Consider the following 19,059-nt stretch of genomic DNA (forward strand, 5'->3'; position numbering starts at 1 on the left):
CCACCCTGCCATGCTTTTTCCTGATTTCAGATTAACTTGGTTAACCACTTCTCTCGCCATGCGAAATCAGTTATTGTACTCATAGCAGGCTATGTAGCTGGTTCTTCAGAAAATTTTGGCCCTAACTGCCAGTTTCTCATGCGTTAATAATGGGGTTTGAATGGAAAAAAACCCAAAACAAATGCACACAAAGATAATGTATAAGCAGGTCAGTACACTAAAAAATTGGCTCTTCATGAGGAACATTGAAACCTGCCCCCCCCCAAATGTGATTGTAAAACTATTAGCAAGCATCATAGCTAGTACTAAGAAAAAATACATCTGTGGCATCTTCAAATATGGTGTTCTTCAAAGTTTTCCCTCATCAGAGGGCCTTCAGAGACAGCAAAATATGTACAACAAAAACATGCTAATATGGCAAACATTTTAAAACCCCAGGATAACTCACTTTCCATTTATGTTTGGGTTCTGCCAACTCTCTTTCTCTACCCTTATCCCATGGAAGCAATAAAATACAAAACTGTTTCAAATAAGGATGCATGAACAGTTTGATTTGAAATCTGTACTTAACAAAACAGAGCTCCAGCTTTGATCAGTTCATTAAATGTTGTACCAAAAGGATTTCAACAGAACCTCACCACAATCCCATCAGAGCCTAGATTCCTTTAGAGCCGGTAAGAATAAGCAAGGCATATGGAAAAGAGGGCAAATTATTAGAGCCAGCACATTTTAGATGTTCTTTGTTAAATATAGTGCAGTCAACATAACCTAACTGGGAAGATTTAGGTTATATAGGACAAAATGTTTTTAAGTGCCCAAGTCTTTTAGGATCTTAAGGATGATATTTTTAAAATACTTAAATGATTCAGAAATCCCATATTCCAAGTCACCTACAACTTTGTAAGTGCAAATTAATGTTCGGTACATGGAGGGGATATTTTTGTAGGTGTCTTCTTTGTGCCAGCATTCAAACAATATCTGTCAACAAAAAGTTTGACCAGGTCCAGAAGAGGTACAGTAGCATGATCATACCCCGCTTTCTGATCACCCAGTAGGAGCAGAAGTCTGGGATTCCTTTAAGTCCCAAAGAACATAAGAATTAATCCCTCTCCCTTCCCCTTGGTGCTCAAAGGCACATTCCCTCCCACTCCACACCTTACCCCCACATAGTCCTCTGCTGCTGCCAGTGTCCTCACTGTCCCAGAGGTGAAGGGAGCTCCTGCCCTGCTTCAGTTGGGCTGCACATGGGCTGAGCTTAGCCCTCAATACCATCTGCAGTGAGTGAGTTCTTCCATCCTCCCTGCTCCCATTGGTGTTCCCCACCAGCCTCTGCACCCACCACTGCTGTCATCCCAGGCTGAGCCCAGCCCCCATGCAACCTGGCTGGAGCAGAACAGGAGCTGCCCTCATCCCTGGGACACATGGACAGTGGGGACACTGGCAGTGGCAGGCTGGGGAGGGTGCAGTACAAGGGGGCAGGGAAGGGAATGTGCATCTGAGCATGGAGGAGAAGGGAGGGGGGAAATGTTCAACTTCATCAACACTTAGCAGCCCAAGGTATGGTCTTCCTGTCTCAGTGGAGAGAAGAAGACGGAGGAGGTTGTGAGCAGGGAGTGCAGTCACCCCTGCAGTGCCAGTCACTGTAACTACCCTACCTGCCTTTATAAAAGCTTAGATCTGCTTCTGGCTTGACCTATTTCATGCTGATTTCTATAGAGCTAAATCTGTAAGTAACAAAATTCATGTATAACAAATTCTCAGACCAACATTACAACATTTTTCTCTTTTCTCTGTCCTCTAAGGCCTTTGGCTATCTTCCCTTTGCTGTTGCTTTTTTCATAGACACATGCTATGATTCTTATCTATTCGTGGACATGTCCATACAGTGCTTTCCAGAGAAACAAGAAGGAACAAAGAGATTCTGAAGAGTTCACACATAATAAATAGGCAGACAAGGACACAGAAGTTGGAAAAGTGAAGACACATTCAATGTACCATTTAATATATGTAGGGATGCTACATAGTTGAACTGATTTGGGAGAAATTGATGCATCTATTTTGGTGTATTGAGAAAAATATTCTGTGGATTAAAGGGATGCTCTTTTATTTGAATAATTCATTTACAAATAAATAATGAATATAACATGTAGCTACATTGGCTTTAGGCAACATGGAAGAAACAGGTCTACCTAAATTACATAAATATAGTGAAGATCAGGATCTGCATGAGCTCAGAAATACTGAACCAAGCAAAGAATAAACGAGGACAGTAACTGAAAATACATGAAAATATTTAAATGCAAGGTAGGTAAATGGGTGGTCCAGGATAGAAATATGAATGGAAATGGCCAGCAAAGAAGCTGGCGACAAGAAATGAACCTAATATAATCTTTACGAAAAAATTATTATTAAAAAAGAAAATTAATATTTTGCCTGTATATCTTGCATGCAAACATTATTGAGAAGACAAGTAAGAATTTAGTCTTAGTTTGTCAGGAATCTGTCTCTCAGAAGCTGCTCCAATTAAACAACGCAGCATCTCGTGTATATTCAGCATCCCGTGTTTCAAAATGACAGTGAGTGCACTTTAACTAAAGTTTGTTCAACAAGCTTTATTTAAAGTGCCCCCTTTGACATGCAGGATGCTGAATACATGAGATGCTGCAGCATGTTGGAACATTTTAATTTGAACACTCCAGCAGACTCAATTAATCAAGTTTGCTCCAACGCGTTGTAACCGGAATGCGTTGGAGCACATGAATAGGCACCTTGGGTGCCAACATTTTGTAGCACAGCTGTTTCCTATCCTTTTTGAGTTTGAGAACCTAGAAGAATCTCCTCTAATTTCCATTTGTGAATCCTGTCTCTATTTTCTACCATGAAGACACTTCAAGTTATTTCATTGTAAAAGAATATTAAGTATGACCTTTCTTCTAAGAATGAAAAGGCAATCAATCCAGTGACATCATTTACTGAATGTTTAGTATCAAAACAAAGAATTAACCATCAGCACTTGAAGTGATTCAAGCTGTGCTGCCTTTTAAAGAGTTTATCTTTACTCACCAAGAATAATATGGTCTTAACAAAATGTTCTTACATTCTGTGGCAAGGAAAACGTAATATTTTACCAGCACTGGGTTCTAATGTGACATTAAACAACTATGGAGAGTATACATTTACTTTAAGCAATTATTCATTACAATGCTGTCAGGTAAAATTGCAGCTTTTTATACAATGATACAAACTAAACTAAAAAGGGGGGAAAAAAGATTAGGATGTCTGCAGCATTGCCAATTCATGGAAAAATCCTGCCTTGGCTATATACTACCTATTTTCCTGTTTCAGGTCACCTCCATAATTTGACAAAAGTGCACTGAAAATGAAGCATAAATTCCGGCTTATTTTAAAAGAAGGTATTCAACTGCCATGAAATTTCAGAAGGTGTTAATTTTTATGCCCTTTAATTTTCTATGTGGTGCTTTTTTGATTCCTCTTCATAAATAATTCACTGAAATTTTCCTTGGTAGGAGTACCTTTATTTTTTCAATATCCCAGAGCACTTCTTTAAATACAGGTTTACCTCCTACTCTAGAAACACCTGACCCAGATCAAGCATTAAAAAAAACACTTAGGAAGTGTACACACACAAAACAAGTCCTGTGTTGTGAATACTTATAGTTGCTAGAGGCAAAATGTGCTTGACACAACACCCAAAAACAAATAAATGGGAAACGAAAAATAAAACCACTGCTTGCATAAAGTCTGTTCTTTCATGCAACTGACACCTTATCATTATCACATCTACTAGGCCATGCACCAGAAGGTAAATTCAGCTTTCCTAAAGCTACCTGCTTTCCAGTCTCCCCACCCCCTTTTAATCACCCTTCTGTAAACAAGCCTTTACCAGGATACAAGATATGAATCCTCTGAAGTGAGTTTTCAATTCTTTGCTTTTATGGGTTGCATCAGGTATGTTGCTTCTCTAGCAACCCTAACTGCTTTACAATAAAAATGTTAGTTTGTTGTAATTAGAACTGGTTGGAAATTTTCCATCAGAAAGATTTTCTGATACAAACTGCTACATATTTCAATTTGGCTGACAAAATGTTCTATTCTATCAGGATAATTTAAATGACGGGTCCTGAGCTGTCTGCATGGAAGACTCTTCTGACATTCCATCTCTACTTGACCAAAGCATTCCAGGAAGGCTACCAAGACTGAATCTCCCATTCTGCCTGCCTTCCTTTAGCTGCATTTTCTCAAGACTAAAGTAATGGTTGTAGAGCAAAGAAGTGGGGAAATCAGCCTCCCCAACTTTTCCCATTTCTGAACTACAGCAAATGAGCACTCTGCCTCTACAGATCTGCTGAGACAGGGCTGAGACAGGGAGGCTGTTCAGCAACAAGACTGAAAAATCTCTTAACAAATTGCCTTTCGGCTACCTAACAACAGCCAGCAAGGTAGGCCCTCAAGAATCTGAAAAGCTCCATTCTGGTTTTCATAAAGCACATTATTTTTGGAAGTGCCTTCCCTGAAAAATTCTCTCCAACTTGACATAAGTCAAAACTTTTTCAAACACCTGACTGTATGTGTGTGTGTACATGCATGCACACATGCCCACATGAAGGGACTTCTATATTCCACCCAAATTTAATGTGGAATAAGTGGTGAGATAAGTGGCCATGTGCAACAGAGAGCTCCCTCCTCAGCACCATGGGTAGAACTGGGCTGACGCAGCCCAGCACTGCTCATGTGCAGAGACTTACAGGAGTTAGTGAAGATGCCTTCATCTGAACCCACTGGGCTAATTTGTCATGTGACTGGGCACTTTTAAAGTGCTATGCAGACATGCACTTCTGTCAGAACATGGCTGTAGTAAGCTTTCAGGGGGCTGAGTGCATGACAAATGTCACTTCTGTCAGTACTCTTTAAAGAGACAATTTGCTTTTCACAGATTAGTAAGGAGTCTCTTGACTTTAGGAAGTCTGACAACCACCCCTTATAATATGAGGTTTTAAAATGTCTTATGCTCCAATATTACAACTGAACAGTTGCAATACAGATTTAATTTTATTTATAAACTGTTCATTATGCCATGCTTCCTTATGAGAGATTATAGGGAATCTCTATACATTCTGCATTCTCTTTTCTCCTGGAGACTTGGATTTGCACCCAGATTTGGACAAGGATGAAATAAAATTGATTGTTTCAGTCAAATTTCTAGCAAACATTTGATCATGTAATAAGACCATTGTACAGCTTGTAAGACCCTGCTTAGAAGAGCAGCAGAGATGAGTGAGAATCATGCTTGTGATCCAGAGCTACAGATGACATGAGCAATTTTTGATATACAGTATTGTAATTTTGACCATGATACTGAATGTCTTACTCTTGCTAATAAAACAACTACCTTCATTTTTCAGGAAGAGAAATTCCCTCCCAAAGTATCACATTTCAGAAGCCAGACAACAAACAAGTCAAGTAATAATTAGTAAAGTTAGTAATTAGTTAAAAAGTAATAATTAGTTAAAATTAGTAATAAAGTTAAAACATTTTGTGAATAAGTAGGAAAACATAGTTATAGTAAAATTGCAGTCAGTGCATCTTCATTTTAAACTGATTTAGGTGAAAGATGATAACTGTATATCAAAATCTGTTAGATGGCATACAGAAACTTAAGTAAGTGATAGTAAGTTAAACCATATCAGTAAAGCTGATCTGGTACAACATGGCAAAGAAGCAAATCCCCACAATCTAATGTGATAGGTGCAAATGGATTCAATGTGATGCTTGTTTCTGGTACTTTGTTAGCATTTAAATAACTGACTGCGTCAAAACTACTTTGACCTCACAAACTAAAAATCACATCACTACTTATTTTCAGTGAATAATGCTACAGTTATATTGTGGTTTTGAGAGTATTGCCTAATTTGATTGCCTAAATTTCAAGGCAGAAAAATACAAATTAACTGAATAAATTAACTGATCAAGTCAAAGTATATCCAAATTCTTCTGAGAATCTAAAGGACAGTTATGCTCTACCCTCTTTTGAAATATTTTAGAGGTGCAATTGAGGATCCTTGAAAAAAAATGTGTGTGTGTGAGAGAGAGAAAACTATAAAGGACATTTAAAATGGATACATAGAGGAGGGATATCAGATGTGTTCATCCTGGCAACTCTGAGTAACAAGGAGTACAGTTATTTTACAGTCCCAAACCTAATGATTCAGATGTTATTCTACAGGACTTATTATTCCCTTATTAGAATCAATAAAACTAAACAACATATTCTTCATTTTTGGGAATAGGAATGGTATTTCTTAAAGAAACAGGATCTCTGCATGCATAACAGATGGTTCCCATCAGAGGAGGTTGATTACTCTTACAATAACCTCGTACTTTATATCCAGGATGGTAGGAATCCAGATTTAGCTGGATGTGAACATGTATCCACTTACTGTTGGTTGCATAACATATGGCGGATGAGGCATCCATGAAGTACTCTGGACCTGCACATCAAAACAACTTTTATTAGCACAAATCAATAGAAAACAGAGCCCCATTCTTGCTTTAGGTATCCTTTGCCTTTTGTACTGCTACAATTAAAGATGAACTTCTTTTTAGAGGAAGATTGTATCTAGAGACAAAATTCATGTATGACTTGTAATGTTATCAACAGAAACTCTCAGAACCCATTCACTAATGTTTTCACTATGCTCAGGAGTCTGAAAAATGACATTGTATCTATGTTCCACTTGTTATAGTGGTATAGTGCTCCCATAGTGAGTGTATAGTGGTATAGTGATCACGGTATACTGACCCTGAATGTGTTGTGCATCATCCAATAGATAGCACAATTGGCTGAAAACTTTAGGTAAAATTTTCAAAAGCTTCCTAATGATTTAGAAAATTAATCTTATTTTCAAAAGTGACATTATCAAACATCTTTATGGAAGTCTCATTTAAAACGAGTCTCTGAAGGAATTGTGGAAATTGTACTTTGTGCTGCCATGTGGAATTTACTAAAGCTATCTTAGTAGGAGATCCTGGTCAGATACACTTATATGCACTTCAAGCCAAGATGACAAAGGTGGAGAGTGGAACAAATTTTAATTTTAATTTTAGAATACATGATTTTAAATTTCACTTACTATGGTCACAAAATATTTCTGGTATATCAGCTTCTTGTACTGTTTTTGGCTAAAGTAAATTAGCTATAAGTTCCTCGCTTTCATGATCATTAAACTCATCCATAAATATTTAGAGAAAGTAACACCAGGCAACAATGAAAAGTATATACTGCAATAAACTTGCTACTCTAAAGGATGTTCCACCTTCTAGTCAGGGGAAACTTCAGGACTCCTGCTCCTCAAAGTGATGTTGGTGACACTGCATTCCAGAAGTACTAATCATTAATAAGTATCTGTAATGACATTTTGACATCAGCATCAGAAAAGTCTGAACACCGCACTGTCCTGCCACAACAAAGACATCAAAGTGGAAACGTCAATGGGAACCTGAAGGAGAATAGAACAGTTTTCCCCAAAGTATCTTGTTTTACAGGGCACTACTTAAGAGAAATGTATGTTGTTAATGGGTGTCAGTCAGGCAAGTGCAACTAAGAGCAAAAGCTAAAATATAATGAACATGAAATAAATCGCAAAGAGGTGCATTTTCTAAAATTTGGCCAATGAAAGGAAGCCAAAATGACAAGATGTTTTATTAAGTATGACAATTTTTTGCTCAAGTCAACTGGAAATGGATGAAAATGCTAAGCATTTGAAAAGCTGATTGAAGATAGACAAAAACATGGTTGCTTTAATTTTGCAGTGTAAAGTATCCAGGAAATGCTTGAAACCTTACACTAAGTGGTACCTGAATGCAAATAAAGAGCCTTGGTTTAAAGCATGATTAAACTGTGAAAGTCACTCACTTTTGTGCCATACATACTTTGCCTTTGTCCACATCCAAACCAGAATTGTTAAGGGGAAGGGGAAATCTGACGTACCTGGTATGTAGAGACAGGGGAAGCAGCAATGAATGGTGTGATAGATGTCTGTGGAATCATGCGATTTGTTGCAATACTGTACGGTGAGGAATAAAATCTGCAAACAGAAAACAAAGGGGAGATTCTTGAAGCTTCTGACTGCCAGACTCAAGTCAAATAATTTACTGCCTCCCGGGCAAAGACAAAGAAAATCTACACTGTTAATTATATCTGTCTCTCCAATACTGTAATAAAAAAGGGATACTCTGGCTCTCTGTGGTTTTTTCTCCCTCTTTCCTCCTGCCTCAATTCATTCTCAAGATCACTTGTATAGAACTTTTCAAGATACTCATTAAAAAAATCCAGAAAGCATCTGTTTGGAATGCAAAGTGGCTGATTTTTCCAAAATGTCATCTACTCTGGAAAAACTTCTTAGACTATATCAAAGACATGATTGATTTCATGTACACATGCTATTAATGATTTCCTCTCCCATCTTAGTATGGAGGACAGACACTATATTCTCTATATGCCCTGAATTATCTTATTAAAGAATGGTTGCAGTAAATATGTCCTCTGATTGAGAATTCACATCCAATTAGGAGAATTAAATATGGTACTTGTTTTTCATTAAAATAAATTGAAATGTGTCTAAGCCTCCTATACAGAACTGAATAGCTCTATCTTTTGTTCCTTTTATTTATACTCCTATATGCTACCTACCTAAATATTATGTTACCTGTTACTTGCTGTTAACAGAGGTTAAATATTGTTTTTCCCTTAGGGTTAATGATTATTGATAAAATTATCACTTGAACTGTATTAGTACTTGCATCATATACTACATATGCATGTATATATTCACTTAGTCTTCTATATTTGTCTTTTATGTGTTTTAACTCAGAGACCAAATGAACAGGTTTTGAGCTGTGGTGCCACTGAGTGCTTGAGAAGCATGGGTTCTGCGCATGTATGGCAGGGGTAAGGGGAAGCACAGGAGTCTTACACCAGGGATTCAAAAGCCATCCCAGTTGCTGCTGCTGCCACCTCAGCTACGGCAAAATTTGACTTCCCCAGTTATTGCTCTTATGGAAGCAGTGCAGTGCATTTGCACACCCAGCTGCTGGCGCTGCAAGAGCGACATCATGGGACTACTTTTACTGTCAGAGTGCAGACTCTGTGGGAGTGGGGGAGCCATTCTAATGCCCCTCCTAAGTTGGAGCCTGGGGCCTGTGCCCCGCTCACCACCTCTAGTTATGTTACTGTTTAAAATTATAAATGATAATAATTGTAAAGACTTTCAGGAGAGTCTGTGGATTAAAAATGACAAAGACCTAATACCTTTGATTCTCCAGAAAAGATTAAATTTACCCCATGCAATAGCATTTTGCATCATTTAAGTCTCATGCAAATCCGGTGTGATCAGAGGATTTAAGCATCCTACACAGATCCTCTCTGCCTAAAGACAGATTGAAAAGTGTTCTCTCCTTTTCTATTCCATCTCCACAATACCCAGGAAGGAAAATCAGAAGTATGCTTTCACAACAAGTCATGGAAAAAACCCCACCCAAATAAACCTTTACTTTGCTTGCACAAATACACTATTTACACTGGCAATTAAACCTTGACAACCAAAATGTACTACTGGTCAGTCCATTTAATATGGCACATTCCATATGAGGACTATAATAATAAAAAATAAATCACTGAGCTAGGAGCAGCAGCTAGGTTGGGAAAAGGAGGCTGCCTTCTTTATCAGGAGAAATTTTCCAAAGTTATGGGAGTGCTCAGAGTGAAGGGAGATGAGGGGAAAGGAGAGATTGAAATGACTTCTTTTCAGTAATTCAGATAAGATTTTATAATGCCAAGAGTAGCAGGCTGGACGATGGGGAAAATAATTAAAGGAAATAGCAACTTATTGCCATTTTAAAGAGTATCTCTATAGTCTGACATTGCTAAAAAATAGGGCTCTATTCTTAAATTTATTTTCTGTAACATTTTACAAGTATCATATTTAAGAGAGGATCGATGGATAGACAGATATATTGTATGCTCTGCTGCTGCTCAGCCAGCATTAAACATACCTCCTTTTAGAACAAAAGGCTTTTTCTGAATACATTTAACTGTGGGTTAACTTGGGACATTAGCACAGGGAGTATGTTATCCCTTGTCCTGTTAGAATGATGTATTGACCATAAGAAGTGATCTGTTCCTAGTCAATGGCTAATCAGATTTCACTTTGGCCATGCAGATGTACCAAGAACAAACTGTACGCCATAAATGAAAGCAATCAGTACCTGCCTGATGGGCAGAATTTAATCCAGGGGAAAATGCATAATAGATAATAAATAAATCTCTCACATAAAAGGATATTATAGGAGCCTTTAGAGAAAACAATGCACTTTGTTCCTTCTGTTCTACTCTTATCCATCATTCATGGTGTTACACTCTTGAGGAAGTTAAAACATAGCCACTCACAGTGATAGCCATTTAAAAGAGTTCAGGGGAGAGACAACTTCCTGCTTGATCTCATAATGTTGGTATTCCAGAATAGTCTCCTCAAGTAACCCCAAGAAAATACCATCAAACTCACAGGAAATATTTGCTAAGCCAAAAAACTTGAAAGACAGCTAGCCATTTTATTTTCATTATTTTATTTATTTTAATGAGATGCAGTTTTCTTAATGGTACATACACTTTTAGAAAACATGCTCTGGTAATGTGAAAAATATATCCCTTCCAACTCCCCTGTCACTGGCATTTATCCATCAAGGTCCAGAACACTTTCAAATAGGTATCAAATAAAATAAATGATTAGGACAGTCAGATATATTCCTAAATCAAATACAGCAGAGAATCTTGGAAGAGAAAGGAGAGAAATTGAACAGAAAACAACCGTTTAACCCCAAAAAATCACTCCTACAATTGTACTGAAATGTTAAAGATGTGGAACAAGATTCCAGGTTGGCACGTCACTCTTATACTCAGTATCCCTTATACTTGGAGCAGGGGTACCTCTTCTGCTATTATGGCTCCATTATGCTAGAGCAAAAAGAGTCTTAGAAAGAGTCTGGTGGAGAGAATCCCCTCCTTAAAGAAGGTTATCAAAGGAGTTGTAGGGTATTCTCTCAAAACATCTTTGCAAACCCTGGAGTAGTGTAGTGGAGGGACTTGCTGGGGTCTGGACCAGAACCTGGAGGGGACAAGGGCACAACTACAGCAACACTGGATGGCACCACTGGGCAGTTGCCCAAGGCTACTAAAGTTAAAAACTGAAAGTTGATCCACTGTATGCAGGATTACAAGAGTAAAAAAAACATGCTGATAAACATCCAGGGAAAAGGATGCTCTGAGGTGCCTTCATGCAGCCCATTTAACTTGCACATAATTTATAAGGACAAATTTATAGAGACACCTTAACACAGGGGCAGGTAACATATGGCCCATGGGCCAGGATCTTCTATCCAGCCCACAGGGCCTCTAAAAATTTTAGAAAATGAATATTTATCTGCTCCTGGCTGCCTGTTTAAGCTGACAGTAGCCAAGGGCAGTAGGACTCAGGAGGCGCGTCCAGACAAATATGCATGTGCCTCTTGCCTGGTCTCAAACCCCTTTGAGGCGGGGCAACAGACACATGAGGGAATAAAAAATGTTCCCCACACTGGAAGTTTGCAGCACGGGGAGAAAATTAGACCCCTGGATATCCAGGGGTCTAAAAAACTTTAAGTTTAAAAAAGTGGAGCAGGGCACAGTCTCAGACCATGCCCTGAGGCAACCAGAGGCCGAGTGATCCACGGAGACACTCTGGCTGTCAGAGTGTCTCTGTGGGTGGCCCCTCACCCTGGTGCTGAAACACATGGCTGGCCAGGCCACGTGTTCAGCACTAGGGCTCCAGTGCTGGTCAGGGGTGCTGGAGGAGGGGGGAGGGGACCATGGGGGGGGCCCTGCTGGCCCTGCCCCCTCCCCCAGCCTCCACCTACCCCTGCCGTGTCTGACCCCACACTCTGCCATCCCCCCCACACTGAGGCCCCTGATCCCTGCCCTGCCCCGCTGCTCTCCCTGCCAGCCCCTTGAGGCCCCCAATCCCTTTCCTGCCTGGCTCTTCCCCCGCCAGCTCCCCCAAGGCCCCTGATCACTTTTCTGCCTTGCCTGTCCCTGCACCAGCCCTCCTGACCCCACCAAACCCTCCTCTGCCCTGCCGAGCCCCATCCCTGCCATCCCCCCGATGCCTGCCCCCCCCACACTGTAGTTTAAAAAAAACCCAACCCCCCCCAGCACTTACCAGCAGCTCCAACTGCTGTCTGGCTGACTGGCACCCCACCCGCACAGTGCGGGGCAGGGTGACAGCAACAGTGGCCCCAGCCCAGGCCCTCCTGCCCCCCCCACTGTCCTGTGCTGCTGGAGCCCCCCCACTTCTGCTTCTAAGGTAAGCAGAGGACTTTCCCCCCCTTTTCTTTCTTTTTTTTTAAGTGAAAGTGCCTGGGGTTGGGGGGGCAGCCATGGGGGGATCTGGGGGACAGGGGGGTGGGGCTGGGTAAGGCAGCCATCGGGGGGCTGCAGCAGCTAGCATGGGATGTGGCCAGGTGGGGCAGCAATCAGGTGGTTGGGGTAGGGCATGTGGGCCTTGCAGGGGGGGGTGGTGGCCCCGTTGGGGGGGCCAAATCCCCTGTTGGGGGGCCATAGCCCTAACATGGGAGCCGAATCCCCTGTGGGATTCATGAAACATGTGTTTGGAAGTTCACTTTATTGTTATAATAAGTGACTTGCTTTAACATTGTAGATATATCAATAAAACATTGTCCAACTGATCACTATCTCTGTCTCATTCTCTCTCTCTCTTTATAGTGGTCTTTTGTTTTACTTGTGGAAGAACATAGATTTGGGGGTATTTTACATTGTGACTTTGGGATTTTTTTTTTAATCAGGGATTTTTCATTTTTCCAATAGGGAACACCAGAATTCCTGCTAGGGAGGCCACTGGCAAGACCCTGCCTGCTCAGAGCTGGCACCTTAGACCTTAGCTGTGGCCAGGAGGACATGCTTTGACAGTTCAAAGCAGGCCAGCACACCTGGAACATCTTCCAGGCAATAGGTGCCCAGATGGTTGGGTAGAGGGCACACATGGCAGTAGTGCCGAACAGAGGACAACCCTGCAACCACAGTCCACAGGCAGCTGGCCCAGAGGGGCAGATGCCTCTACTGGCTATGCAGTCCCCATCTGGGTCTGGCAGGTACACTGCCAAGCAGCAGCTCCCACTGCCAGACTGCTGCAGTGTGTAAAAGGTGCATGGAACTCTCAGGGCTGCTTCAGCAGTCCAGCTGGCACAAGGGGTAGAGTCTCCAGGTACCAACTGGCTGGGCCCCAGAAGCTCCTGAGAGCTAGTAGCCCTGAGTTATTTGCCAAGGCAGCTTTTTATACTACTGGGGACAGCAGAAGTTCTGGCCCCAGGCCCTAGCTCCCCCTGGCCGCAGATCTGGGAGGATCCAGGCAGGGTTATTTTGCCCCAAGTGGCACAATTTGCTCCACAACAAAGTACATGTCTGAGCACATGCGCTGAGGTAAAAATCCCCGGCTCGAATTTGCACCACTTCTATTTGAGCCACTGCAAGTGCGTGTGCTTGCATGTGTGGACGTGCCCAGGGAGGCAGCAGAACTAAACAGCCTCATCAGCAAGTCCAGCCCAGCCCTGTCCAACTTCTCCCACCCTGAGCCCCAGCCAGAAGGCTCTGCCTAGCAGGGGCTTCTGGAGGCTTCTGGCCTGGGGCTATTCCTTCCTCTGTGGACTGAGGGAAATACTGATAAGAAGGAAGGGGGAGGGAGACAGGGGAGGACCATGGGCGATCACCCCAGTCTTTAGGGCTGGCTGGGCCAGCTCATGCAGTCCTGGTGCCACATCTGGGAATGATGTGGTACTGGCTGGTGGGCGAGGGTGAGGAGGGAAAGAGGGGAAATGGCTTGGCAGGCAGGGGGAAGGGGCAGCAAGCGGGTGCATTGAGCACAGTGGCAGCCAGGTGGGAACATGGGTGCACCAGGGCCAGACCCAGTAAGCCCTAGAATGAGGCAGCAGGAGTGCAGGGCCCAGACTTCCAGGGGCCCTATGGAGCTGGGTCAGCTCCCTCCTCTCCCTGCTTGAGCAGCACTGCCTGGCTCCACGGAGCCTCTGGCAGCCCGCACCCCACACTCCTGCCACCCCACCCTAGGTCCCACTGGCACTGGCCCTGGTGCACTGGTGCTCCAGTGCTCCCACCCGGCTGTCACTGAGCTTCATGTGCCCACTTGCTGTACCTTTCCCTCGCCTGCTGCAGCCAATTACCCACTGCCCCATCTGCCTGTCATGCTCTAGCTGCACTGAAACTGCAGGAGCAGCTGGGACATGTTGCCTGAGTGGCAGGTGGGGGCGGAATTGAATGGGGAAGCAGCACGAGAAGGGCAGCAGTGGCAGATGGGGGCCAGGAACAGCAGGAGCACAGAGGCCAGGCTTACAGGAGTGCCAACGGGGGTGGGGAGGTTTGCCCACAGCCTGCCATGGGGGGCAGGCAGGCTGTGGACAAACCCACCCCCTCCGTGCAAGTCACAACCCTCCCCAGCCACCCTCCCCCAACACACTCACAGCTCCCCACAAAACCCATACCCACCCACACCTATCCACCCCCCACAAATGCCCCCCACACCACCCTCCCACATCCCAAATATGCACAAACCTATACCCACCCTCCCACCCACCTACACTCTCCCATAATATACAAGGGTAAGACTTCATTTAAGCTATCATGCTATCTCCCCCATGTACACTACACAAACACATGTAAATCAGGACAAAAAATATTTTTTAAAATAAAATTAATGAATATTGTAGTACATGTGGGATTTTCAGAATATAATTTGGTATTTTTCTGGTTCTGAGATGGCAACCCCCCTTGCTGAAAGGAGTATTTCCAGGAGGCAAGGCGAGGGACTTCTGGTGACAAAGGTCAGGGGTTAGGAGGCCAGACTTCTGGTCCAAAGATGGTGACCAGGGGGTGGGGCACCTGTAAAGAGGTGGGGCTACTCATGTGGCCCTCAATGGCTTGTTAAAACTTGGTAAACAGTCCTCCACCAGAAAGAATTGCCTGCCCCTGCCTTAATAGAACACATTCACAACTTGGGTATCAACCAGGGCATCAGGCATATGTTGGTGGTACTCTGAAATGACTTTTTGCTGTCCAGTAGAGTAGAGAGAGAACATATTTCACTTGTGCATAAAACCGCCCTCCTGTATTTGGGGATTTGACTCTGTAATATACAGCCTGTATACTCTGCCAGAAGAGTCAATACAGTTATTGTAGTAGAGGAAAATGAACAAGCTTCCGCATAGTATCTGTACTGTGGTAAGTGGTTATTTGCACAGAAATAAACACCAGTTGATCAGGCCTCATGGCCACAGGCAGTTCTGAAAAATCTAAATTCATGAATAGTATCTTGGGGCTAACATAATTTAAGAGCATTACCAAGCATTATCAGAGCAGCGGTTTTCCACTGCAATAAGCCACAGAGTGAGAAGCTAGAGAAAAGATCTATTTGAGTACTGAGCCTGCTTCTTTTCAAATGCACAGAATAGTCCCCCAGATATCAGATATTAAACTGATACAATATTTTGCAGTCTTAGTCAAAAGACCAAGGAGACTTAAAAACTCAGTAACACTTTAAATCAGCATTTTTACAGTATCAATACATTTTTCTACTGCATCAAGCAGTACTATTGAAACTATATTAATATAGTTGGAATTGTAAAATGGATACTATAACACAACAGAATGTCCCCTCCCTGAAATTAAATCTAAGTGCCTTCATATGTGCAATTTAAGAAAGCCTGATTATAAAGACAAAAGGAAAAGAGACTGAGATGGGAATGGAGTTTCTGTACCACAGTGTACTGTTTCTGATAGCTATGTAATTCATCTTGCATTGCTAAGGTGTACCAAGGGTCTGATTCTCTACTCCATTACATCAGTTTTATTCTGGTGTAATGCCACTAATTTTAATGAAGTTACATTCACATAAAACCCATGTAATGGACTGGAGAATCAGACCTTATAACTTAATAGGCTCACAAGAAAATTAGCTGGATATTCCTTAGTGGGAAAAACTGTTTATCTATTTTTAATGAAAGCTCCTCTTTCTTTGTTTTTATTATGGACTTTAAAAGAAAAAATATAAATGTGTAATATTATAATTTACAGTACTATCCTGTGAACAGGGCAATTCCCTTTCTTTTCATCTGGAGAACTTCCAGGACCTTGAATTAATGCTCAAATTCACCCCTCATCTAAAGTTCAGCTCTAATGATACCTCAGAACAATACCATTACATAAACTCCAGATTTTCCATCATTCAGCTGATTTTTGAAGTTCTCTTCCAAGGCCACTTCTTTCCAATTTGCCTGTCTCAAGACAACTACTTCAATTTCTCTCCTATTCTGTGCAGAGGTACCAAACTATACCTACCAAGATTAACTGGTAGATAGTCAGCAGCTTTATGCAAGCTTCTAAAACTTGTTCATTGTTGGTTTTATTAGTCATTCAAATCTCACGTTAAGCATCCCCTTGTGCTTCGCTGTCTGTCTGTTTTACCTTGCTCTATCCTAGCACTGTAGTTCAGTGATTCTCAAACTTTTTTGTACCAGGACACTTTTGGAAACATTGATGGCCAGTCCTGAGCCAGAGCCCCTCACTTTTGACCCACTGCCCCCAGCCCCCCCAGTGTGTGGGGCAGGGGATAGGTGTTTGTGGGGCATGGGGGGCCCCAAGCAGCTCTTTGCAGGCTGGAATGCTGCCAGCCTACAAGGGAAAAGCAGCCATCATTTTTCTCCTTTAAAGGAGAATCCATTTTTAAAGTGTGTTGATCCCTTTTTAAAGTTTGTTCATAACCCTTTCATACATTCTTGTGACCCACTTCAGGGTTGTGACCCACGGGTTGAGAAGTGCTGCTCTGGTTCACTCTCTTTAGAAAAACCACTGCTGTTTGACAGGTGGAGTTAATGATCCACACCTACCACAATAAAACAGCACAGCTTCATCAGCTTTCTGCAGTTTTACCTGCTAATCCAAGGCACTGTCATCTGCCAGCCTCCCTGCGGGGGGAAGACAAGGAGGGGGAAGACTCCCCCCCAGCACAGAGCAGAGCTCCCTTCCCTGCCCCACAGGACAACCATCTCAGCATGGCCCCCATTAAGGTGAAGGGGGCAGAGAGAATGGTTAATTACTCCCTCCATTCCTTCTGATCCCTATAGCCCTGCATCCACGGTCTGCCAGTCCCAGAGGCCACTGCTGCAGGCCCCAGCCCTCTGCTGCCTGGGTGACAGACAGACCCTGGCTGCAGTGGTGGAGGAGGCAAAGGAGGTAAGAATTAATCCCCTCCCTGCCCACTTTGCCTTAACGGGGTCATGCTGCCCAGCGTCTCACCATGTCCTGTCCCTGCTCTGGCTAGAAAGCAGAAGGGTGAGGCCAGCCCAGCTCTGCAGTAGAACACAGCCCAGCCCAGAGAGCATGCTGGGATGCTGGGGGAGTCTGGTTTAACTTAAACCAGCAAGGGATCTGGGGCAGACATTGCATAAACCAGTTTGAGCCAAATCAGTTATGTGTGATACTATATTCAATCAGGTTTATCTCAAACCAGTTTCAGCCATTTTCAAACTGGTTTATATGCACCGAATGTCTGTCCTGTTACAGGTTCTCTTACAGTTTCTGATCATTTAAACCAGTTTATGTGTAATGTTTGCCCCTAGCGTAGGACTGTTGCTGTTACTTCTCATTAGTACAAAGCACTGAGAATATGCATTATCCAAATCATGCATAAATTCCAAGAGCTAGACTTTTGTTAAATTTAGAAATAACAGATATATGGCAAAAAAATATGTAATCAAACAAATATCCGAGTAAATAATTTAATGGATTTGTGTTGATCTGATACATAAAAACTAATAGCCAGAGTTGTGGGAAGCTAAAAAATAATTAAGAAGTGACTACTATCTCACCTACTATAGGCCAATTGTGATTTTTTTACATGTTAAATAATTGCTTTTTTGATGACACCTCAATCAGAATCTTGCCATGTAAGCATTTTGATTGAGATTCTACTGTGCTGCCTAAATTGAAAATATAACCTTGAGGGGGAAAATGACATCAAAATTAATAATTAATTGTAAGCAAATGAAAAAGCACCTCCAATTGTATTTATTCAATATTTTATCAAAAAGAGAACATTTTAAACATGGCATAACCAGATTGTCCACTGGCTATTGTGACACAGAAAATGCTTTGTTTTGCCAAAAAAACAAACACCAGACTGCTCAACAATGGAATAATCCAAATACCTCAGCAAGTGTTAGATACTCTCTGATTTAAATAATGTATAGCTCTAAGTTACTTTTCACTATAACACGAATAACTTTTAAAAGCTGTTGTTCAAGTAGAAGGATGCTGGTTACACGATTACAAGTCTCCAGATGCTCATGCTACTGCTACTGGATCCTCATTTGGCCTGTGAGGCTCTTCAGAGTTTGGATCCAACCAGCAAGGAGCCCATAGTTCGGATCCAGCCAGGGGCCAGTCACATTTGACACCCCTGGTTTAGATGAAACATGGCCAGATTATGAACTTCTGATCAAGCAAGTCCCATCCCAAGGTATTCTACATATGCCACCAACTGAAAATCACAGCTATCACATGGGGAAAAGTGCAGGAAAGGGAGAAAGAGATTTATTGTAGATATCAGTGCAAGGGACCAGATGTCAGCTTTCTTGAGTTCAGATCAGAGTTTAGAAAATGCTCCCTTTGTTACTCTCTTTATTTCTCTCCCTTAGTCTCTTCATCTACAAAATGAGGTAACATTTTACTGGCAGAGGTAATGCTTGGGAAGTGCAGTGAAAATTAAAAGTGTTTATTATTATTATTAGTTATACTGATATTAATAGTGCTATATTTGAATAATTTATTTGCAGTGGTCTAAGAAATATTTAGAAAGAAATTTTTTTTTTCTTATTTTCATGTGTTCTCCCTTCCATTAAATGGAAGATCCAAGATGGTACCACTAA

The 19,059-nt window shown here is 42.0% G+C and overlaps 1 protein-coding gene across 10 annotated transcripts in view; it reads right to left on the reverse strand.

Annotated features, from left to right (window-relative positions):
- The window catches only part of RBMS3 (RNA binding motif single stranded interacting protein 3), a 1,078,291-nt gene that overhangs the window by 99,491 nt on the left and 959,741 nt on the right, over positions 1–19,059 (reverse strand). For all 10 annotated transcript variants that reach the window (XM_090046479.1, XM_090046485.1, XM_090046477.1 and 7 more), the window contains 2 exons: positions 8,009–8,105; positions 6,459–6,509 (listed from right to left, as the gene is read on the reverse strand). In XM_090046479.1, coding sequence (XP_089902605.1) covers positions 6,459–6,509; positions 8,009–8,105 — 148 coding nt within the window. The remainder of the gene's footprint in view (positions 1–6,458; positions 6,510–8,008; positions 8,106–19,059) is intronic.

This window comes from Crocodylus siamensis, chromosome 5 (genome assembly GCF_052110815.1).
Source record: "Crocodylus siamensis isolate JL-2025a chromosome 5, ASM5211081v1, whole genome shotgun sequence".
In the NCBI taxonomy this organism is placed as follows: Eukaryota; Metazoa; Chordata; order Crocodylia; family Crocodylidae; genus Crocodylus; species Crocodylus siamensis.